This window comes from Clupea harengus, chromosome 26, assembly GCF_900700415.2.
Source record: "Clupea harengus chromosome 26, Ch_v2.0.2, whole genome shotgun sequence".
Taxonomy (NCBI): domain Eukaryota; kingdom Metazoa; phylum Chordata; class Actinopteri; order Clupeiformes; family Clupeidae; genus Clupea; species Clupea harengus.
Window position 1 is genome coordinate 8,603,734 of NC_045177.1, and position 24,521 is coordinate 8,628,254.

The 24,521-nt window shown below is 40.3% G+C and overlaps 2 protein-coding genes and 1 long non-coding RNA gene across 3 annotated transcripts; 1 reads left to right on the plus strand and 2 right to left on the minus strand.

The window, feature by feature from the left end:
- Positions 1–8,157: 8,157 nt before the first annotated feature.
- LOC116219898 (cartilage intermediate layer protein 1-like) lies at positions 8,158–10,674 on the minus strand. Its single transcript, XM_031564016.1, has 4 exons — positions 10,582–10,674; positions 10,349–10,433; positions 9,313–9,484; positions 8,158–8,484 (listed from the first exon to the last, which is right to left on the minus strand). The coding sequence occupies exons 3-4, from the start codon at positions 9,465–9,467 to the stop codon at positions 8,316–8,318; spliced, it is 324 nt and encodes a 107-aa protein (XP_031419876.1). The 5' UTR covers positions 9,468–9,484; positions 10,349–10,433; positions 10,582–10,674; the 3' UTR covers positions 8,158–8,315.
- Positions 10,675–17,492: 6,818 nt separating this feature from the next.
- On the minus strand, positions 17,493–19,252 carry LOC116219745 (fish-egg lectin-like). Its single transcript, XM_042703844.1, has 5 exons — positions 19,195–19,252; positions 18,743–18,994; positions 18,009–18,226; positions 17,795–17,922; positions 17,493–17,640 (listed from the first exon to the last, which is right to left on the minus strand). The coding sequence occupies exons 1-5, from the start codon at positions 19,250–19,252 to the stop codon at positions 17,493–17,495; spliced, it is 804 nt and encodes a 267-aa protein (XP_042559778.1).
- A 4,442-nt stretch (positions 19,253–23,694) lies between these two features.
- LOC116219905 lies at positions 23,695–24,253 on the plus strand. Its single transcript, XR_004163348.2, has 3 exons — positions 23,695–23,793; positions 23,892–24,048; positions 24,189–24,253. It is a non-coding gene; the product is annotated as an uncharacterized LOC116219905 (long non-coding RNA).
- Positions 24,254–24,521: the final 268 nt, after the last annotated feature.

Consider the following 24,521-nt stretch of genomic DNA (forward strand, 5'->3'; position numbering starts at 1 on the left):
TAAGAAAAGTAATTATATACATCTTGTAAAAAGCAGACAAAGAAGCACTTTTCTTCCATCACAAGCTGTCCCATTCTCTATTCGATCTTAATGCATTTAAATTACTTCAATTAGGATTATCGGCATAAAAGTAATGAATCCATTAATTTTTCGGTTTCCACCAATTTGGTATCTGTCCTTTACTAGATTGCACCTCGATAAAAAGAAAAAAGAAAAACAGGAGTCGTGTAGAAACCTTTATTCACATAAAATATTTCCCAGTAACAGACTCCAGAGACTTTGCCATATTGGTTAGATTTTTTTGATTACCCCCGCCCCTCTGAACAACGTAGGCTTCCAAATCACACACACGCCGACTGATTGGCTCTCTGGTGTTTTTCATTTGCATAAAGTTAAAGAATCGCTAACTTTGAATGGGCAAACAGCTGGACTTTCGTTGAGGTTCAAGTCAAGTGTAACATTATGCGCTGAGTATCAGCATTGCGCATAGTTGTTTTGGCAACGCATGGTGTCATGTTCTGTCAGCACAAAAAACATAATACTTTGAGGCAGAAAAAAAGATCTGGGCTGTGTTCGAAAACTTAGAGAGCTGTCTTGATCTCTGAACTTCCGGGTCGTTTCACTAAATTAGGAACATTTCTAAGCAAAAAAGATGTAAACATGTCTATGGGTCCAAGCCCCTCTCAGGTGTGGACAATCCAGCAAATGATTCCAATTCACCACTCATAGGCTGTTGCACTGCCACTGTATGGCCAGTAGGGGTGCACAGGGGCGAAACTGAGTCCGGTGGTTCCCCAACTTTTCTCGGCAGGCCCACCATATTGCAAAGATGGAGACTGTCGGCAGGGATAACGTATTTTCTAAAGGATCCGTATTGAAACCGGACGTCGTCACTTTACTCCGGTCTCTGGTTGGATAAAACTTGTCACATGTCCTGAACAGAAATGGACAAGGACCTTTGATTTATTCTTTAGGAAACCATGTCGATGTCTGACTTTTAATGTTGTGTCACGTTAACATTAATAGCGATTGAATTACACTTGTAATCGCTAGCGGTAAATAAACGTTAATAACTTGAATGACTGATTAAGGATATATGTTACACATCACAAACACACGTAATCGATGGGTTTTGGGGGGAATGAGGTAATTGGTTAGCTTAAATTACAGTATCTTAGGCGAGCTAATTGACCTAGCTAGCTATTCAGTGTTTGGGCTGGTTAGCTCAAGCAGTATCTTACGCGAGCTAATTTACCTAGCTAGCTAGCTAGCTAGCAATTGAATTACACTTGTGTCGGTACAATCGCTAGCAGTAAATCAACGTAAATAACTTGAATGACTGATAAAGGATATATGTTACACATCACAAACACACACAATCGATGGGTTTTGGGGGAAATTAGGTAATTGGTTAGCTTAAATTACAGTATCTTAGGCGAGCTAATTGACCTACCTACCTATACCGGAACAGTGCTAGCTTTGTGTTTGGTCATATAGCTTCGTAAAAGTTCGGTTAACAAGTGACTTGTGTGTTTAGTTGTATGACTTCGTAAAAGTTCGGTTAACAAGTCAATTGAGCATTAAGCCACCTGACTATAATGGGTCAATTCATATCAGCATGCTAACGTTATACTTATTAGCAGCGAGGCTAGCTAGCTACTATGTGTTCCAATGGATTGTTGGTCTAAGCGTTAGCAGCAACTTAACAATAATGGTCGAGAGCTTCAGTTAAGACCTACAATACTCTGCAACATTCGTGTACCACATGAACAACTAACCGAGTCAATGTAGACATATAAAAAGTCGTGTAGATAGCTTTATTCACATAAGCCGTATAACTTCACAAAAATAATAATAATTTAAAGAAAACCGATCGTTTGAATGTCAGGCGATCAACATAATTTCTCAACGAAAAAGTAAAGGTCCTGTTATTAGCCAATCAAACGGAGTAAATCACACACTTCCGGTTTCAATACGGATTCTCTGGTCAACACGTTATCTCTGCCGACAGAGACATTCACATATTACCTGCAAGAGCTCTTGCATAGCTTTTCTCAATCACTCATCATTATTAGGTTATATTTGTTTGATGCTGGAGCACAATAAAGACGTCCCATCAACCACTACGTTCGTTATTATGAGTTATTTAATTGTTTTTAACCTAGATCAGATAGTATCTGTAAATTTGTATCCAGTTTAGTTACCTGTGGTTTATTGTCTCTATCGATGGGCATACGTGCCGTTGCCTCAAGAACCTGTCGAGAAGTTTATTTATTAATGATGGCTAAGAATGTACGTACTAATCAGCATATACAGCAGGTTAACATTACGAAGTCTGTGATACTGACATTGACAAGAGGCTTCTATATTGTCTACTTTTGGTTAGCTAAACAATTATCTAATCGATAGCAACGAAATTTGAAAGCAGCACTCTCAATTTATAACAAACAACTGACTTTAGAGCTGCCCTTGCTGTCCGGAGTTCCTAATAAAAACTGCAAAACGAAGCTAGCAATCCAAATTATTGTTAACAGAGTTCTTGTTACAATGCTAAAATGTATAAGTTATGGCTTTGCTAATGGACTACGCAACCCCAATTAACCTGTTTATGGGTGTGGCCCGGGAGTTACTGTCAGACCGGCCCACTTAAAATACGGTGCGCTGCCCACTCAATACACGGCGCGTTGTCCACTCAATGCATCGCACGTATCGAGCAGTCGGTCGCCTATTTGGAAAAATACCCATACAGCTAACATTATTTTGGATGATTACAAAGAAATTACATCATATATGGTTTTTTTAATAAACATTTGGATCCACCAATTTGACTGGATGGAAATATGGAATAAAATGATACTGGCAATTTAACTCTGGGCTAGTATCAGATGGTTATATGTATAACTACAGAGCCTTAAGGAATGAATGTCAGCAGAGAAAGACCACACAATAAAGAAACTGGAATCAGAGTGTAGAATTAGTATGAACTATAGGGCGTATTCACGTGACGTCAGCATCTCGCGTGGCGCCATCTTGGGGTCCACTTATTAAATGTCAGAAGAAGTTGACCTAACGTGTACGCGGTCTGATTATGCGAGAGGCCTGCAACCTTATGTCCTTCTGCGTTACCAAAGAAAGATTTCAGCGGTTGGAATCGATCCTTTTTTGATTCAAGATGAGCAGTTAGACGCGGATCGCCTGCCGCCAGTGGAGGCAATGGATCTTGCGTCGTACTTAGTACTGGAGACAATTTTTTACACACAGGAAAGTTTCAAGGCGTACAAAAGTCTGCAGGCTTACAACTACGTCGTCTCTGGCTTTGTACAAAGCGTCAAGGGAAAACGGTTTGATGGGAAATACGTTGTGGTTGGGAAAGTTTTTGTATTTTACATTTGAGGTTAACCTGGAGATAATGTCGTTGTTTGTAATTCTTGTTACCATAGTAACCTTTACTGTCCTTCCCCCTGTTTACAGTGCAAGGCTAAATAAAGTCATACAGTGCTGCAGGTGCCCCCCTCCCCACATACCTTGGAGTTGTGAGGTTTTGTTCCTGAAGACTGAGCACTACAAAAAAAACTCTACAGAAATGAAGGGTCAACATGTGCCCGTTCACCCCCATTCCATCACTATTTGGGGCAATGAATGATCTAAGTCATTTGGATAAAGATGGAAATTAATTCAAGATGCATTGCTGCATTCTCACTGTCACAATTTGTATGGTAGTATCTGCACTAAAACTTGATTTAGCGCTATTCTGTACAGTATGAATATGAATTCAAAACAGTATATCAAAACAGTATATTTATTACTATCCTTATCTGTACAGTATGAATATGAAATCAAAACAGTATATGAAATAGAAAACAGTATATCTTACTATCCTTATCTGTACAATATGAATTCAAAACAGTATATCAAATAAAAAATAGTATATCAAAACAGTATATATATTACTATCTGTATCTGTACAGTATGAATATGAAATCAAAACAGTATATCAAATAAAAATAGTTTATAAAAACAGTATATCTATTACTATCCTTATCTGTACAGTATGAATATGAAATCAAAACAGTATATCAAATAAAAATAGTTTATAAAAACAGTATATCTATTACTATCCTTATCTGTACAGTATGAATATGAATTCAAAACAGTATATCAAATAAAAAACAGTGTCCTTATCATGTAATGGTTGGATCTGCAATTCAAGTTAAGGGGACAACTGATGGGCACATGTTTGTTAACACAGCACATACTCTGATAATTCTGTCTACCATCGGTTCTGTGGAACCACCAGTAAGGCTGACATAACCCATCTCCAAGGTTTCCTGTAACATCTTGTACTTCTGTTTCAACTGTCCAATCACACGTTCAATATGTATCCTCACATTGGCAATTCCTCTTGTGTGCTCGATGTCAACTGGGTCAAGCTGTTTGCTACCACGAGTGAATGTAGGAATGGCCAGTTTCACTTGGCGTAGGGCAAGGCTCTCTTGAATTGTGAAACCACGATCAGCCATGACTAAGTCACCAAAACATGCTGGCATTGTCCGAATTATCTCCTCTCGTTCAGGCCATTTGAGAAGGGGTGAGAGTCGTGCATCCATCACTATCATCAATGACCAGAAAATCCTTGAGACAGTAGGCTGACTGACATCAAATCGATATGCCAGATCTTGCTGAGGCACATTGAGCCTCAGTTTCATGAGAACCATCACAAACTCTTGAAATGGTGTTAAGGTTTTGGTCCTCCTTGACACATGGGCCTCAACCAAATTGAAAACTGTATTCAATGTATCAAAACTGGGCAAGCCTGTGTAAAATCGTACCTTGTCATCACTGTCATGACAGTTTGAAAAATACTCCTGAGTAAAAGACTGCATCTTGCTTTCCTTGAACAGATAGTTAAATTCAGATGTCTGGGAAGATTTGTCAGAAGTGCTTGTACCTGTGAGTTCCGTACAACTGGATGGAGTCTGGTTTTCTGCATGATGTGAAGTTGTCCGTGTTTCTTTGGTACCAGTAGTAGCGTTGTCTTGTTCCTCAGGAGCAGCGAGAACCTTTGAAGCAGGCACGTACACAGGCTTTCTGAATTTTCAAGCTCACATTTCCTTGATTCACTTTCTAACCTTTTCACTTTCTTGACAACATCACGCTGGAGATGTTCTTCAAGATGTTTTCTGCGCCGAGCTGTTCGTTCGGCTCGTTCGGCTCTTCCGGCCTCTTTTATCTTGCTGTGCCCGAGGTTGAGACTAGGTACCCAATCGACATTAAACTGGTCCCATTGTTTGCTAGGCTGTCCAGACACGAAGTGTTTACCACACACACGTTCATTCTCCAACTTCTCCGCTGTCAGATCCGCTCTACTTATGGCAGAAATCCATTGTCTGCGCCTAGTAGATGTTAGTCCCTCCACATGTTCCCCCTGGTTAGTTATCACACGCGGGACGCGAAACAACCTAAACTTTTCGCGGTGTGTGTGCGCTTTACCCGTCCTAGTCCCACATCCAACAATGAGGCACAGTACCATAATTACAAGGCACTGAAATTGTGTCTCCTTCACAATATGATGGTCAGAGCGGCATAAAACACAGCAAAACAATGCCGTACATGGACCCCAAGATGGCCGCCAAAGCTTGTTGTTATGGATAGGGGTCACGTGAGTGAATACGCCCTATATTGTAGAAATGAACAGTACAGAACATACAATGGGGTGTGAACATCAGTGGTATCAGTAGTGTTGCATGCTGGGTGTGTGATTGTGTGTGTGTGTAGGGGTGTTGAAGGTGTCTGCAAGCGAGTGATGAGTAGGCTAGAGCGATTGACATTTAATAACGCCTTAAACAAAGTTAGACCGACGGAAGACATTAGATGAGTAGCCTAATGATGAGTAGATGAGAATATTTTCGGAAAATAGGCACCATGAGTGTGAATACAGATCGCAAGAAGTAGTATAAAATCAGTCAGTGATTCATCACAGCAACAGGTATTAGAGTCAATTATACGTGTTCTGTGAAGTAGCCTGTCACGCGAAGTCATCGCAGCATCTCACGTCTGTTCCAACAACAAACGCATGTGACGTCACAATCATACAAGATGATGAATGATGAATTTACATTCTCGATAACCAAGGAGGAGCTACACCTGGGCATTCTGCGCTTAACATTTATGTTGTCGCTAAATAGCCTACTGACGATGAAACATGTAAAGTTATTTCCAGTATTAAAACGTTTCTGAAGTTAACAGCGCATCATGATACAACTACAATAAAGAAATAAACAAACATGTCAATGTTTAAATACAAATGTTGTCAAATTATAACACTGTAAGGCAATTTCTGAAAATAAGACAGAATAGACTCCTGTTACTGAAAATCTAAATAAGCCTTCGTTATTACAAGAGGAACCATTGGAGGTAGCTAATTAGATCCACCACATCGCTTTTTTGCGGATGGACTGACAGCGTTCCTCGTGGTCGTGTAAGTTGCAACTATAGCAATATTCGTCTGTCATTCTTCCACCAGAATAGTACTGAGGATAGCACTACAAGCACTACAAACAGACAGGGGTTGTTACATTTATATATAATGGAAAAGTTGATGTACTGTGTTTGGAGTCAGGGACACCTCCAGGTGGGCTATCTCCCGGGGCCTTTCTGTGTGGAGTTTGCATGTTCTCCCCGTGTTCACAAGGGGTTTCCTCCAATAAGAACCCCAACAGAAAAAACCATGCAAAAACAGAACATTCTCCTGCCCGTCCGTTACCGAGACGGACGGTTCACTGGAGGAAGGACGGTCCGGGATGGGTGAAATGCAGAGCGTACATTTCACAGCGACCTCAGGCCTGTGTGTGTGTGTGTCCTGTGTCGCTTCCATAAAATACACATGCGTGTTGCAGTGTAAAGTCGTGCCGGCGATGTTAGAGTGAAGGGCCGGTGTGGGCCGTCATTTTGGACCATCCCAAACCCGTCGGCCCACCGGGGATTCCTCCGGTACCCCCGATGGCCAGTCCGCCCCTGACTGTACCTATTTGCTTATCTGTTGTATGGTTCTAGTTAGTTAGCTAGCTAATAACATTGATTTAAATTATAAGCAGTTATTATAAAAGTTGGGATGATTATTTTATTTCTAACGATAAACCAGTTGTTGCCACCTCCAGTTTTAGCACATTTGATCAAAACCATAGTGTAAAAGTTGGTTAAAATCGTAGGCGAACACAGTTGCCTTCTATATCAGTCGAACCAATAGCACGATGAGATACTGGCGTAAGAACATTATTAACCAATCAGATGCAGCCATATTGATACCTGTTTCACAGAGGAGTCAGCTGTTGAAACAAACCTATAATTTGACACTTAGACCTTTTGATTACTTTGGACCTTTTGATTATCTTACCTGTTTGAACCACACCTAAATTGTGAAAACTTGATTCTCCTCATCCTTCATTGAAAGAAAATGACAAGACGACGATTCAATAACTCGGTCACCGAGCACAGACACAATTAAATGAAGGATCTGAAATTAGTTTGACATATATTCACATTACGTCCTACGTACCACATTGAGAGTAGAGTACACCATAAGGTCAATGGCCACATTGAACGCCTTTCTTGTACCCCGTGCTTAAAAATTTGGAGTCAAACCAGTGTAGCACTGGCAAAGCGACCCGGATTATTACCTGTACTTTACACTGACCGATGAAAAATACAAATCACAAGGTCAAAATATTTACCCCTGTTTATTGTTAGCAGCAAAACCTTGGTATGATAATCTGATGTGTTAATGAGAAATCCTATGGGACTTTTATACTACAACAGCTATATAATAGGCAACGTTAAGGCTACACAGCGTGTGTTAATATTAAAAAATGCTAAATCCAGTGTTTCTCAGATTATACTGTACTACCTGAACCGAGACTGAGACTGACAGGGAACTCAAGAAGTGCTGTCTAGAGTTCTGAAATCCTCAGTTTCAAGTTAACATTTTCCTCATGATATCCGACAAAAATGGCAAAACTGTAGTTTCTTTTCATATCTATTGCTCCTGAGCAGAACGGTTGAAAGCAGGGCCTATGTCTTCAAGTTTTCAATGTTTTTGTCACATTTTTTGTGAAGTTGCAACACAACACTAAAAACAAATGTAAGGTTTGAAGTGCTAGTTTTATTATTTCTCTGCATACTTTTTGACTTTTAAACCATCAAGACAGCACAACAACAACAGATGTTAGATGTCGATGCTGTTACAGAAATACATCTCAGTATTCACTGCTACACTACTGGGGAAGGTGCACATTGAAAATGCATGCACTTGTGTTGTCTCACACCCTTAGATCTCCAATAGATAGAGGTCTGTCATCCTTAAACAGAATCTCATCTCTCATCCTGCCACAGAATGAAGGGTGGCAGACAAAACGGACTTTGTAGTCCCGGCAGAAGCATGTCTTCTGATCTGCGTTCTTACAGATGAGTCCAGTGATGTGATCGTTCCTGTACCGAATATAAAACACCATTAACATCCAACAAACTGTTACTTAGACTTTATGTATGATCTTGTAAGTGTAACTTTAAGGTCCACTGTGTAACAGAGTAATTACAATCATGTGCCACCTACTGAAATTATAAAATGAACTATTTAACATGTCGATATCACACCCTAGCTAATAAAGTCTCGACCAATTGTGTTATACCACACTCTAGTGGACAACCAGGATCCTTTTAAACAACGCAATTTTACCTGTATTAGTGTAAATGTGTGTTTTTGTGTGCTTAATGGTGTGAGGTCAGTAAAAACACTCAACAAGACTAAAGCCGTGAAGTGGTCCACCTCAGTGAGGTCCTTGTCTTGACCAAGCTTTCAAAAACGCTTCATTTTGACTACTTGCATTGGGTGAGATGACAGATATCTCTCTACCTCCCATGCTTGACCCAGTTGCTAAGAGAAACCTATAAATGGAAAACTAGCCACCACTGGTCCGACAACACCAGTGCTTCAGATTCTCTGTTAGATAATCCTGGATCACACATTATTGTTGCACGCAGACTGTCAAGTGCTATAGACCCCAACAGCATAACAGCTCACATGTCTCTCACAGATAGAATAAATAAATGAGTTAATGTCATAGAAATGCTATGGTTATGGCATGTGCCCTACATTCAATTTTAATTTAACTAAATTGTATTGATTTATACAGCGCTGATAACAATTGATTTTGAGCCCAAGGCCTGAACCCTGAGTTCAGTAAGCCATTCCGTGTGGGGCATACAAAGAAAATGATGGTTATATTTTTGAATACATAATAGCTACTGTACACTCACTTATAAAACACATTGCCTGCATCCGCCAGGCTGATGCCATCCACAGTTGCCACCTCGATGGCGATGGGGTTAGGGCACATTCGCTTGGGGTACCTCCTCTTCAGGCAACTGATAGTCTCCCAGTCTCCACTTCCCGTTGGGTTGTCACGGTCCATCCAGTCTGTCCGGCACGCTAATAGATAATAAATTCCACAATGATGCAAATGGATATTGCATATCTTGTAAATGTTTTACATGCTGTATGGAGACACTTATACATACGGTATAAAAACAAACATCTCAAATGCACACACACACACACACACACGCATTGTTAGAAAGGCCAGTGACTGTAGCGGATAACCCTGCACCCCTGTGCTGAGATCTATGTTTCGCACACATTTCGTGAGTAGTTTAGTTAGCTGAAGATCACCTGATGAGATATCATATCAGCTAGTTCGCTTGATCATCTATCTTAGCAGAGGATGTTGGACTACATTTCCACTTAACTTTCCTTCAGTTGCAAGTTTGTGCACTGTCACTGACGAACTGTAAGTTTGTTTCTTTGTTGGATGAACGTATGAACGAATTCCATACTGTAATAACGTGCCAGTTGTATTTCTGGCTACTTCAAATGCATTTGAGGATAACTTATAATGGTGTGCACTCGGTATGTTAAACCTGCTTAAAATGTGTCAACTTCCTTTTATTATTTACAACAATTAAGGGCATTCGAATGGTAGCACTGTTGAATTATTCCTGACTACCAAAAAGGACGTGATTGACCTGTAGATGGCAGTCTAGTCACACAGTAACCAACACATTTGTACTGTTTGGTCAAATCTGTATTGTGCTACAGCGTTTTATCTGTACATATTAAGCATTTGTGTTATGTATGAAAACCAATGTATCATTTCTCATTTATTTCCTTTCCGCTAGAACGCAATGTGAAATTAAAGTGTAAAATCAACACAGTATGTCAATATCAGCATGACTCCACTGCAGACCAACTTGCTTCCAGGCATAGATCACACCATGGCAGTACACACATACGTACGCCGAGGGGGCCAAGGCAGCCAACGCGGAGGCGGAGGCGGAGGTCGTATTGCTGCCAAAGGAAGAGCAGCCAAAGCACACACCACCTAGAACCAAACAAAAGGAACATCACATGAGGTTGAACACACACCACTCAGGGCCAGATTTACTAACAGAATTGCGCCCACTTGAGCCGTAATTTCTTCGCAATATGCAGGTAAAGACATTGGAACCATATTTACAAACGCGACGCACTTGGGTAAAATCGATTCCCCGCTGCTGAAGCGGATAGAGGCAGTTGTGCTTCCCGTCTAATACATCTGCATAAATGGGAGGGTATAAGGGAAGTGGGAGTTCACCGCAAAAACATGGGAGGAGAAAGTGCGCCTAGGACCCTAATTATGTATTCTGTGGTATTTACAAAAACTGCCTGACCAGAGCGTCTCTAATTTGCCTGAGAATTCTCCGCCTTAGGTCTAAACCAGGTCTGTTCACGCCAAGTCTTCTCACGACACAATGTGTTTCAGGTGTTGCATAGCAACCAATTACTTGCTAACTTCAAGTTACAATGATCAATAGAAAAGGGACAACACGGCTCAGGTAAAATGGCTTTAATTTACAGTAAAGTAACAACACAAGTGATTCAAACTATAGTTTCTATTCTTCATCATCACTTTCAATAACAAATTTTCGCTGCTTCTGAATTTCGTCATGGCTGTTGATGTCTATCAATATTGTTCATTTTGAAGATGACGTCAGAGGTCAATACAGATCCGTATCAGACCGGCGAGGAGGACGCGGCTGGCATGACCATAGACATACATATACTTTATGCATATATGTCTATGGGCATGACTACCCATTAGCCAATCAGAACGCTTGTACTGTCGTTGCCATATAATAAATACCTTGAACAGAGGGTAGCTTGCTGGGTGGGAGTGGCGTAACCATGACAACAAGTGTGGGACATAAGCAGTTTCCCAAAAACAAAACAGTGTTGTCTTCACCAATACCTGGTCAGATAACAAGGAGTCTGTTTGACCTGCTGTGTTCACATTGCTATGTATTGGGATGGTGTGCTGTATTCAGATTATTTTTTATAATACACAGCAGCAGCCTATACAGCAGGGAGAAATGCTCTATATTTTTCCAAACCAAAATCCCCTTAAGTAAAGTAAGCTAAATCAAATTCAGAATATGCTTTCTGTGCCTTAAACAGTGCTCTTACTTGATTGGTGTAAAGAACAAAATTAGAGCTGGCTTTAAAATAAATACATTTCTACAGATAATGCCAGGAAAACGACAGACGGAATTGCATACCAGCAGGATCATGGTGAAAGGCATATTCCAGACTTTCCCTGGATAGGGACAAAGTTTTGGATATTAAGAGTTGCAAATCTGAGACTGTGACTTTTCCATTATGTGGAAAACATACTGTATATCTGGACTATATACATGATATTTAAAAAACAAAAACACAACCAATAGCAGTAAAACAAAACCACTATATGACATTTCTCTTATATAATAAATATACCAGTAAATGCAGAGTAACAAAAAACTAGAGTATAACTATGCTTTGACCCTACACTTACATACATTTAATTCGTAGTTCATGCAGTTTGTTCTGTCCTCACTTACCTGTTATTGTCTCAAAAAGTTTTATGCACAGGCCCTACCCAAGACACTCGTGATGACGTGATCCTGAAGTTCTGTGAAATAGTCTAGCTCATGATCTTTTTATATGTTGCAGACAAAGCCACATACACACACACACACATATACCTACACACCCATTCTGTATTCCTGATTGCGCTATTCTGAATAGGCTGGATATCGTACTTCGGGTTTTTCCTTTTTTGCAGATATTGTTCACAAAGGACTGCCCGTAAACGAATCTAATCCAATTAATAACAAATGCATTGGACTTGGGTTTCACTTTGTCCTCCTCACAAATGGCTGTGTTGGGTTTCTGCACTCAGGTGTTGGGAGGACCCTGCACATCTCACATCTCTTTCACTGATTAGAGAGGACCAACTAAATAAGAAAGGTCACACAAAAGGTAACATGGAGGTTGTGCTGATCCTCCCAGTAGATAGAGCAGCTGGGGTAACACATCCCTGATGTTTAAGTATGGTAATGTTGCAGGGGTCAGTGGTGGTGGGTGTCATCTTTAAGAACCCTTCCACAGAAAATAGTGGTGTTCACACAGGGGCAGGGTTTCAAAAACTCTTCAAAAACTCCAGACCTTTTACATGTGTGATAAAAATGATGAAGTGTATTTTAAATGAAAAGAGTAGAAGGCCATGTACAAGTATGCAGCATGACGGCGATAATAACACACTGTGTGTCTGTGACTTAACCCTCATTCACACACTTATATAATTATACTCTTCATCTTTTTTATCACACATGTAAAAGGTCTGGAGTTTTTGAAGAGTTTTTGAAACCCTGCCCCTGTGTGAACATCACTATTTTCTGTGTTCATAAAATGGTTCAGACTGAATTTATTAAGCACTTTACAGGTTAATGACTCACACATTTACCCCTTCACAGATTCGTATCATTCACACACATGGCAGAGGCTACCTCATCTAACCTCTTGTGAGGGACCGTGGCGGTCACCCCACGTTTTTGGGATGTAGGCGACATCTACAGGGGGCTTCTCTATATCAACCCCAAAACATGTTCATGTGGTAATTGGACACGTATACAGTACATGAACAACAGGAGTTCATTATAACAAATGTATTTCCTTGTGTGACCACTAAAGGGAGCTACCTGTGTGGAGAGTGTGCTGCTAGCTGGTACAGGAGGTAGCTACGTGTTAACATCATTACAGCTACTGACCTGATGACAACAAAACGTTGTCCTGTGTCTTTCTTTTAAAAAGCACACTTTATCTCCACTTCTCAGGTATCAGTGTTGTAAATATCTTGATTTCGGCTGACATTTACGTCAGGGCAGTGGAAGGAGGAGTTTTGTGTTCGTATTGGCAGTAACTGTAATACTTATTTTGAAATGTAGCGATACTGCTAGTATATTTAGACGTTAGATATGCTAGCACGGAGGAAATCACGTCGCTATTGTTGCATTTGTAAGATAGAAGTCTGTTTGACTGATGTTAATGTACTTCTTGTGCGAAGATGGACTATAGCGGTACTGTGGGTGCAGCCTAGCTGACTCACTAACTTAGGACCTCAAAGTTCTTTCGTACTCGACACAAAAGTCCAGAAATAAAAGTCTGTAATCCAAAATTCTTCTTTTGTAAGTTTACTTAAAATTATTTAAATAATACAGTATACAATTCAGGATAATACTTTTCTAACAAGTTAACTGGCATTAGGTGTAGGTAAAAAGACTGTGTTGCTCCCAGGTCCAATACCTTCTGACTGCTTTGCGGTGTTTCTTGTTCTTTCATATCAAATCAAACAGCCAATCAAATTACGTTATTCTTAGCGTCACTGGTCAACTATCAATATTTCCATTTCTACATTACACATGCAACACAATTTCTTCTTAGTTCTCATAAATAGTTTCTCATTCAATCTTAAATTCTCAGTCTACAATTATTATTCAATTATAATTCCAGGTCGTTCCAGGTCCTTTCTGTGTGGAGTTTGCATGTTCTCCCCGTGCCTGCGTGGGTTTACTCCGGGTACTCCGGTTTCCCCCACCATCATAAAGACATGCATTGCATTGTGTGAATATGAATGAGTGTTGGTGGTGGTCGGAGGGGCCGTTGGCGCTGATTGGCAGCCACGCTTCTGTCAGTCTGCCCCAGGGCAGCTGTGGCTACTGAGGTAGCTTACCACCACCGGTATGACTGTGTGTGTATGACTACTGGACTCTGGACTCTGTAAAGCGACTTCGGGTATATAGAGAAGCGCTATATGAAATTGAATTGATTGATTGATTGAATTACAATATTGTTACAAAACTATTATTTCCACAGAAATGGCTTCAACAGGTACAGTTTTTTAACTGTGATATATGTTGAATGTGTTTAGTATTTACGTGTTCAGTGTTGGTGATGTATGATTAAGGCATTATTTTGAAATGCATTCAGGAAACTCAGAAATCCAGTGCAGATGTAGTGCAGTTTGAGGAAGCAGCAACTGGACCATCAGGGCTTCCGGTGAGGTCTTACTCATGTTTGGGATATCCAAAAAAGGACAACAAAAAGAAGTGATGTTAATACTTGCAAAAAATGTGGAGAACGGTTTTTATCCATTTATTTAATTATTTATTATTATTTATTTTCGGTGCAGAATACTGTTTTGTATTTAAACTAAGGTTTTATTATTCTTATTATGTTTAAATCAGTTCCAAGCTCCACAAGTTAGTACACAAATGTTAATATATTTTAATAAAGTTTGCCTGTTCAACATAATATCAACTACGTTTTTTTTATGGGGGGGGAGACCAAACCTACGCCCTTGAAGCCTCCTGTCATAGAGAGCATCATTTTGGTGTCCAGTCCAATATCCCCCTCATTTTCAGTAAGCATTTTACAGTTGCAAAAAATAACAATTAACGTCTGACAAAAACCTTTCTCTTGAGATGTTAGCGCAGTAGTTCAACAAGACTGAGAAGGGGGCCAGTGGGCTAATCACTCCAGACATGTTAAACACTCAAAAACAAGGCCGTCAGGTGTAACATTATGCGCTGCGTATCAGCATTGCGCATAGTTGTTTGGCAATGCGTGATGTCATATTCTGGGAAAACACAGAATGTTTATGTTCGAATGTTCAAAGTAGAACACTTCAGAAAACATTGTAGTTTAGGTTTAGGGAAGGCAGTGGATTTCCAGACCGTGCCTCTTCCAGTTCGTGCCCTTTTGGGGGTGCCTGTGACTCAAATCTCCGCTGGAGGAGCCCACACGCTGGCCCTCACACTCCATGGACTGGTATATTGCTGTGGGGCCAACAATGCAGGGCAGCTGGGCCTTAACAGGGTGGATGAGAAAGGTACAGTGCACTTTTACACGCTCTTTTGTAAAGTATGACATTAAGAGAGTTCGAAGATATACGTGGTGTAGAGGTTAGCAGACACTTGTGTACTATTTGACAGTCTCCCTCTTTAAGTCTCTCTCTCTCTCTGCCGTCCTGACAGGTCACTTTGGGATATGCTCAGTGCCTGCCCTCAGAGATTGTGACATAAGGTCTATCTGTTGTGGTGAAGCACACACTGCTGTTCTCGCCGGGGTACACAGATATGGAGAGAGATATGTCTCAAAAGTATTCGTAAATGCAAGTACCATGATCCACAATTTTTTCAGAATTTACAAATGTGTTTTGCGATCCACAAAAACAAATTTTTTACGTGGTGCCCCTGCGGCTGTTTTGCCCGCCGCACTTTGCCAAGGCGATTTTGAAGCGTATACATTTTTAGAAACGCGTTTGGTGGGTTTCAGCCCATAGTAATAGTAATAATAACAATAAAAATAATATTAATACATAGTAATAGTAATTGTCTGTATGGGCCTATAACAATAACAAAAGCCTAACCTTGACATGTCAGGCCTATCAATAACAATATGCTATCTCTATCTATCTATCTATATATGGTGGTGTAGTTGAGGGCGCCGGTGGCGGTGAGCGGTGGGCGGCGGGCGGCGGGCGACGGGGGGGCCCGAACTACCCCTAACCAGCTTTGGGGGGGCCCAGCTTGCAAAAGTTTGAGAACCCCTGGTTTAGAGGATCCTAAAATGGAAACAAAAGTATCAAACTGGCCGAAATTAAGCTCTCACTATCAGCACCATAAGGTGTAGTTGTCCACATAACTGCCTGGCTGGTCGGGTCCATTTGGAAGACGTGAGGAGATATGAACATTTATACAACCCCAATGATCTCGGTTGCCGTCATTCACTGTGTGTGTGGACAACAAGACCTGGTAAATAAACAAACCAACGACTTAGACTACATGTGTCAGCACATTGATTGCCATTTCAGAATATCTGTATAGGAGTGTGCATATCTATTGTCTGTAAATAAACGTGTGTGTGTGTGTTGCCTGTGTATGTGAGTTAGCTAGTGTGTGTGTGTGTGTGTGTGTGTGTGTGTGCGTGCGTGCGTGCGTGTGTGTGCATAGCTGACCTTGACAGCGAAGCGAAAGTGTGTTTAAACTAATACTTTTTTCATTTACAGAATGTAATTTAAGGACGCTAATCTGTGTGCTTGATCTGGTTTCACCAGTCACATGACTTGCTTGCATGATGCTCTGTGCTTTTCTGCTGGACACGGAAAAAACGCAGTCAAAACAGCACAGTTTTCTTTATCTTTTGAGGTCTTATGTGCCGCGGTTCTGCTTAAGGTTTCTTCCTGATTAACAGGGACTTTTCCCTTGCCCCTGTCACCACTGTGCTTGCTCTAAGGGGGTTCAGGCCCTGGGCTTTGTAAAGAGAATTTTATTATATAAACTGTGTGTTGTGTACATGACATGCATGTTGAGTGTGTGTGTGTATACATTTGTGGGATTTTTGCTCAGCATGCTTAGCACTAAGCAGTACTGTTTGTACGGTATACAAATGTGCATGTCGAGTGTGTGTGTGTATAAATGTGTGTGATTTTTGTACATACACCTAACATTGACAAGAATCTGATGATTGATATGGTGATTGATATGATGATTGATATGATGATTGATATGATTATTGATAGTAGTGCAGTTTGCTGGCTAATTGTGTTGATAGCTAACATTAGCTATTGTATCTTTTTGTGTCACCAATCGAGTATATCTGGAGAACTGCGTAATAGAGATGTATTATGAAGCATGACACAAGCAGTTCAATGTCATTTTGAGTACAATATGCTTTATTGATCACCAAAGCCACAAGAAATCATTATGATTATTTTAAAGACAAACAGTTCTGGAAAGTACAACCTGATATACCATCATGCAATGACAGGATCACTTCAGGATATTTGAATACAGGATAACAGGATACTGTTGTTTAAAATCTGCACAATAAGTGTGTTTTTCCATATGAACCAAACTGGATAATAGAACAGAAGCACAGCGTTATTATGATGGGTTCTAATAACGGGTGTGTTAGAAGATCAGAAAATAATTAAGGGGTGAATATAATTAAGTGGTGCGTAATTGATTAAGTGATTAAGCTGCATGGTTTGACCAGCAGGGCTGCCTCTGTGGAAGAGCAGTGCTCAGAGGTCAGTGCAGTCGTAGATGGTATCATTCTTCAGGATGAACCAGAGATGGCCGAGATCGAAGGACACATGCTTCACCTGTCCGCCGTAGATAGGAATGTGGGTCCAGTGACTACCTTCAGGTTTACAGGCAGACGTCTGTTCCCTGCAATGGGGACATTTCACTTCTAGTCATGAAGGAACAATTTACAGTTGAGAGTAAAATGTATCACAATTATGAAATTATGAAAAAATAACTTTGTGGCTTGGAAAAAATGCAAAGGTGCATTTCCCATACAGAAGAGCTTGTAAAGACAAACCTGCGGTACACGTGTCCTGCAGAATTCACTCCATACACAGATCCGTCACTTCCCACCTCGATCATAGACAGGGCTCCAGGAATATGCTGCCAGCTGCCGTCCCCCAGACAATTAAAGGAGTTCACCCCCTACAGGGACCCAACAAAGGCTGATAATCAATTAATTTGTTGATTAGTAATTATTCCACAGACAGCCCAGCCCAGCCCAGCCTTACCTTCCTCACAAAGATTTGATCCTTACTGTTAACACCCCAGCAGCTATAAGGACCACAGCTGTAGTACTTCAGGCCGCCAGGAATGTGGCGCCAGTTCATGGCACTATTACTTCCACTGTAGCCAACTGTGTTCTTCTTTGGAAGACAGAAAGGGGCATCGTGATGATTGGCTCCTGTCACAAACTGGTCTCCGCCAGCATCAATCTGCTTCAAGAGCCCTGGTCCAGAACAAAAGCATTAACTTATGACTGCTCATGATCCCATATGGAAAAGGTCTGTAGAAATCCTATTGGAATTACACTCGTCATGTACAACACTGGCACAACACATCTGTGGGAAAGAGCTTGCACATACATTTCACATAGAAATGGTACAAGGTCCTTCAACGTAGGTCATAGATGAAAAAAAAAAAAATGTTTTGTTACGGTATCTGAAAGGGGCCATAAGTATGTGTGTTAACACACTGTTATTATATGTACTATATCAAAATGAACATATATGAATTTTACAATCTTTCTCCATATGGGTTGACATCATCAACTAGACACACATTATTTTAAAAAGATAAACATTTCTGTTAAATCATACCAGCACATTCCTATGGAATCATACAGGTGCACATTGAGGTTGTAGACATATTGCACTTTTATCTGTCTAAAAATGACTAGATGCAAACCTTGTCTGTATTGGTGGCCCACAATTCCATATATTATTATTAGTGTAGTTATTCTTACCAGGTACATTCACCCAGTTAGCCCCAACAAGTTTATAGATGTGATTCTCTTTGTTGACTCCCCAGACTCCAGCAGGTCCTACGGTGACATGCTTCAGTTTGCCTGGCAACTGTGTCCATGACGATCCAAACCTTGTGTAGATGTTGTCGTCTTTGTTGACCCCGAACACTTGTCCAACACCTACATCAATCTGCACCAGGGCACCAGGAGCACACTTACAGCTATACGCTGCAAGACAAAGAAATGGGGGGGCTCAGATGTAGTATGACAGAGGAGTGAAAGATGGAAAACATGCACAGGATGCAACAGTCAGACGAACTTACCCACACATGAAGTCGGCGACAAACAGTGCAGAGCAAAGAGAAGTGTTGCGATGCGGAGAGGCATGGCTCAGTCAGCGACTCTAACTGACAAGTAAGTCTGTAGAAGGACAGGTGAGCAGGTTTTTATACATTCTGGAATGAGGATGGGGAGTTCCCAGCGCTCCCAGTCACACCCAGTCAGAAGCATTTTGAGGAAATGAGTATTCATTTGTGGATAATTTAGAGGGTGTTAAAAATTATTGGAATGGACTGAAAGGTAACAGGTAAACAAGACGTGTGAAAAGTGTGTGTGTGTGTGTGTATGTGCGTGTGGGTATGCATGTGTGTGTGTGTAGGAGTGAAACAAAACTAGCCCCTCTCTTTCTTATTTAAGAACAAATAGTACACAGTTTTGTCTTGCGGGGACCTCAGCTTTGTTGGAAGTTGGGAAAAGTTAAATCCTAAGCAAATAAATAAGGAGCTAATTTAGTCGTCGTCTCTTGACGGTTTGAACATTCTGGGACTATGGCGTTGTTCAGACATCTTTGTGTTCTATGGACTAGTCACTTAACACGCTGGAGTTACTTTTTGGTCTTGCCTGTGTTTTTTTGGGGACATGTGTGAATCAAGTGACCTTTACATGTGATCAAGGAAATACATTTGAGACAAAAAGATAAACATCTAGAAGATGACAGTGTAATATTAGGCTAATTGTCAGGATCTTGTCAATGTAAGGTGTGTGTTTCTTTCCTCATCCGACTGCAACTTGAACCTCAATAGATAAATACACTTTTTCAGGAGTGTGGGAATGGAATTTTAGTAGTGCTGCCATCCTACATTCAATGCATTTGCTGGGGTCTGGATAAACCCTGTATGGGGATGTCGCTAAGGTTTATGGGAAGTGAGTGGCTTGTTGGAGTTAAACCGACAGGCTAAGTAAAGTTAGCAAATTAAAACTAGAAAATGCATTTCCTGAAGGAAATACCAGTGCATGAAATGCAAAAGTTAAGACAGGAAGAAGAAAAGAAAGAAGAGTGAAAGAAGAAAGGAAGAAGGAAAGAAGAGTGGAAGAAGGAAAGAAAAAAGGAAAGAAGAGTGAAAGAAGGAAAGAAGAGTGAAGAAAGGAAAGAAGAGTGGAGGAAGGAAAGAAGAAAGGAAAGAAGAGTGGAAGAAGGAAAGAAGAAAAGAAAGAAGAGTGGAAGAAGGAAAGAAGAAAGGAAAGAACAGTGAAAGAAGGAAAAAAGAGTGGAAGAAGGATAGAAGAAAGGAAAGAAGAGTGAAGAAAGGAAAGAAGAGTGGAAGAAGGAAAGAAGAATGGAAGAAAGGAACGAAGAGTGACTCTGGATAAAGAGATAAAGAGAGAGTGAAGAGGGAAAATATTGAAAGAAGGAGAGAAAAATGGAGTGAAGCAGAGAGATGGAGTGTGAGAGAAAGTAGACTGAGAGAGATAAAGAGAAAGATGGAGAGAAAAAAAAGGAGAGTATGGAAGGTGTCTCTTAATATTCCTAGTTATACAGTTGAATGGAGAGGGACAGAGAGAAAGAGGAGCCTTGGAACCTTGGCGCAGGTGTCAGTGAAGCACAGGTGCAAGCCATTTTAATGACCCTATTATGATGTCACAATGGCCCAATGTAAGTCAATGGGACATTTTTTATTAGTTAATCTTTAATATCTTAAAAAGTATAAAGTTTAGAAAAATACATAGCTGAAGTGTCCTTTACAAGACCTAAGCGACAAAGTTTGAACGAAGTTTCTACGTTAAGCGGTTCGAGCTGAATTAAGCGCAGAAAAAGGTAAAAAGAATAACTAGAAAATGCATTTCCTGAAGGAAATACCAGTGCATGAAATGCAAAAGTTAAGAAAGGAAGAAGAAAAGAAAGAAGAGTGAAAGAAGGAAAGAAGAAAGGAAAGAACAGTGAAGAAAGGAAAGAAGAGTGGAAGAAGGAAAGAAGAGTGGAAGAAGGAAAGAATAAAGGAAAGAAGAGTGAAGAAAGGAAAGAATAGTGGAAGAAGGAAAGAAGAAAGGAAAGAAAAGTGGAAGAAGGAAAGAAGAGTGGAAGAACATTTACATTTAGTCATTTAGCAGACGCTTTTGTCCAAAGCGACGTACAAGGGAGAGAAGGAAAGAAGAGTGAAAGAAGAAAGGAAAGAAGAGTGGAAGAAGGAAAGAAGAAAGGAAAGAAGAGTGGAAGAAGGAAAGAAGAAAGGAAAGAAGAGTTCTGGGCTCTGTAAAGCGCCTAGAGACAATTGTATTGTTATGGCGATATATAAATAAAATTGAATTGAAAATGTAATTGAACTATAACAAAAGGATAGATATCAATATAAATGGATGGTCTGTCAGCTGACAAAGAGCCTGTGGAGACATGAGCATGTTGACTCAGTAGAGCCTTCAAGGATGGAGGCATTCAAAAGCAGGATTATGTTCTTATGTTCTTATGTTCATGTTCTTTGTTTAAAGTTGTACAATCAATAAACCAGGTGTACTTAATAGGCGGACTCCGGTCCAGATCCGGACCCAGACTCAATCTAATTTGGACAGAAGCCAAAATCAACATCAACAAGAGTAAAAGAAGGGAAGAAGGAAAGAAGACTGAAGAAAGGAAAGAAGAGTGGAAGAAGGACAGAAGAAAAGAAAGAAGAGTGAAAGAAGGAAAGAAGAGTGAAAGGAGAAAAGAAGAGTGGAAGGACAGAAGAAAAGAAAGAAGAGTGAAAGGAGGAAAGAAGAGTGGAAGAAGGAAAGAAGAGTGAAAGAAGAGTGGAAGAAAGAAAGAAGAGTGAAAGAAGAGTGGAAGAAGGAAAGAAGAAAGGAAAGAAGAGTGGAAGAAAGAAAGAAGAGTGGAAGAAGGAAAGAAGAAAGGAAAGAAGAGTGGAAGAAGGAAAGAAGAGTGGAAGAACATTTACATTTAGTCATTTAGCAGACGCTTTTGTCCAAAGCGACGTACAACACTGTAAACCTGAACAAGTTCAGAGTACTTAAAACTTTTGATGTAACCGATTACATAATAAAATTTGAGTACATATATTATTATTTTTAAGTAAACTTAACTTAAAAATGATACATCGGCTAAACTGATTTATTTTGTTATCGTTTTCATAATTTTTAAGTTCTCTGAACTTATATTCAAATATTTTTATACTTAAATCTTTTAATCTCTATGTACTAAATTATTTTCACTCAACACACTTGATTATTCTGAGTAGGTAATACTTAAATAGCTAACTTTTTTTAAGTGAGCACTACTTATTTTCAATTATTGACCACATATACTGATTTTCTGGTTCTGTTTACAAACTGACTTTAAACTGAAAGTTACTCTACAAGAAACATTCAAATCTATGTAAGATTTCTATTAAAAAGAGTGAGATGAGAAAAACTTAAGAGGTATCACATCGTTTATATTTCTTGTAAAACAACTGACAAAATAAAAGATTACATCAAAGCTTTAAAGAACAGCGTTACAAAGTTAACAAGTCAACAACAAATCGTTTATTTCAACAAATCATTTTTTAAGGTGAGTAAGGACGGTTTCAGAGGTTTGTTGTCATCCAGACACATAAAAAGGTTCTGTATGAGAAGGTGTGCGTGAGTTTTTTTGGATATTCTAAATTGAAAGCATACGTCAGGCCAAACAACAACATAAATGCCTCAGAAATCTTCTGCACCCAATTCAAAGATGTTCTCGCAGCTGAAGGGGTCGGGACCCGATGTAAAGGAGAGCAACAGGAGCATCATCAAAATCTGGCTCCTCTTCCTCCTGCAAAACACCATCAATACAATTACCAGGAGAGTTACAAAAACTTACAAAAAAACTGGCAAATAATAATACATAGTATCAACTAATATTAAAGTTTCAGTAACAAACTAAATGTGATCACTGTTGTGCAGTTAATCCTAGACATACCTGATAGGCCGCAATGTGAACCACGAAGAGTCCTTTAGAAAACGAATCCCGCTCCACAGGCGTGCATCTACACAATATTTAGTTCATAAAAAAGAAAGAGTCGTGCTTAGCTACCAAAAAAAAGTTCGTCGCTGACTTTCCAGTCAATTTTTGGTGCGTCTATGTTTTATGCCGAACTAGTTTCTTCAGAGCGCACAAGGATCTTGGTCGCGAGTGCTGGCACTTTTCGACACGTGATCATGCTACACCAATAAGGTAGCTGCTTTTTGTCAACAGAGTTGCAAGATGGCGTCCACCATGTCTTCGTCGAGCAGTACGGAAGACGAAGAAAATACACCGGAATGTCTTAATAAATCAAAAAACAAACATTGTTTTATGCATATTACTTCAGTCAAGCACGAGGAGGTACATCATTTCACCACTACACGATGGAATACATACAGGACAAGCCTACAAACGTGGCTCGGGTTGGAGGGTGAGTCTCGAGACATGGCTGAGAACTTCAAACACTGTGTTGATGTGGAGTTTGAAAATATTCCCGAGGATGCTGGTTTCCATCACACATGCTACCGTAGATTTACGGACAAAAAATCCATCGCAAAGGTGGAAAGACGTCTCGCACGTGAGAGACAAGAAGCGACGGAAGACCACGAGGCCATTCCATCGACTTCTAGGGCCACGAGTCCAACAAAGAAACTGCGATCCAGGTCAGGGCTGCCAATCGCAGGCTCTGGCCCCTTTCTTCCTGCCCTGTGCATAATTTGCCAAAAAAAGGAGAAGTTCATCAACCGAGCAGGCAAACGACAAAGGGATCCTCTGTCAAAGGCTGAAACATTAACAGCAGGTAAACACACACACACACACACACACACAGTGGTTGAGTGACTGAAAGGTACAATTATGTGTGAGAACTCATGGAGTTATCCTTTTTGTTTTGTTAAGGCCAATTGCAGAAAGCTGCAGAGTTGAAGGATGACCAAAGTATTCTTTTGCATATAAAAGACAAAGACTGTGTGGCTCTGGAGGTGCAGTACCACAAAGGCTGTTATAATCAGTACACCAGGTTTTTGACGAGGCCTGAAAAACCAGAGAAAGAACAGTAAGTTATTTATTATATTGCATTTCAAGGCGCTACTAACTTAACATTATATAAGTAAACATTCAATCTGCATTCTGTTGTATGTGCACACAATCACAACACTTATTCATTTCTTTCCTTCTCATTCATATGTGTTCTAGGAATGAGCCCACGTTTGATGTCGGCTATAAGATATTCTGTGAGAGGAGCATTCGCCAAAGGCTACCCAAGAGGTGCTGAGAATGGGCCAGCTGAGGAAGGCCTTCATTGAACTGGTGAAAGCAAATGAAGGTCTTGATGCTTCAAACTACAGGTAACTGCAATGCATTTTTCTCTCAAGTCTTATTTTTTGTCATGTGCAAGTCCAGCTTTACACAACATGTGTGTGACAGGCCTGAGAAACTGTTTTTAAGTCTTGCTGTTTGCACAGACATGTACCAGTTGGCAACAAGGAGAATAGCTGGTGTGTGTGTGTGTGTGTGTGTGCGTGCGTG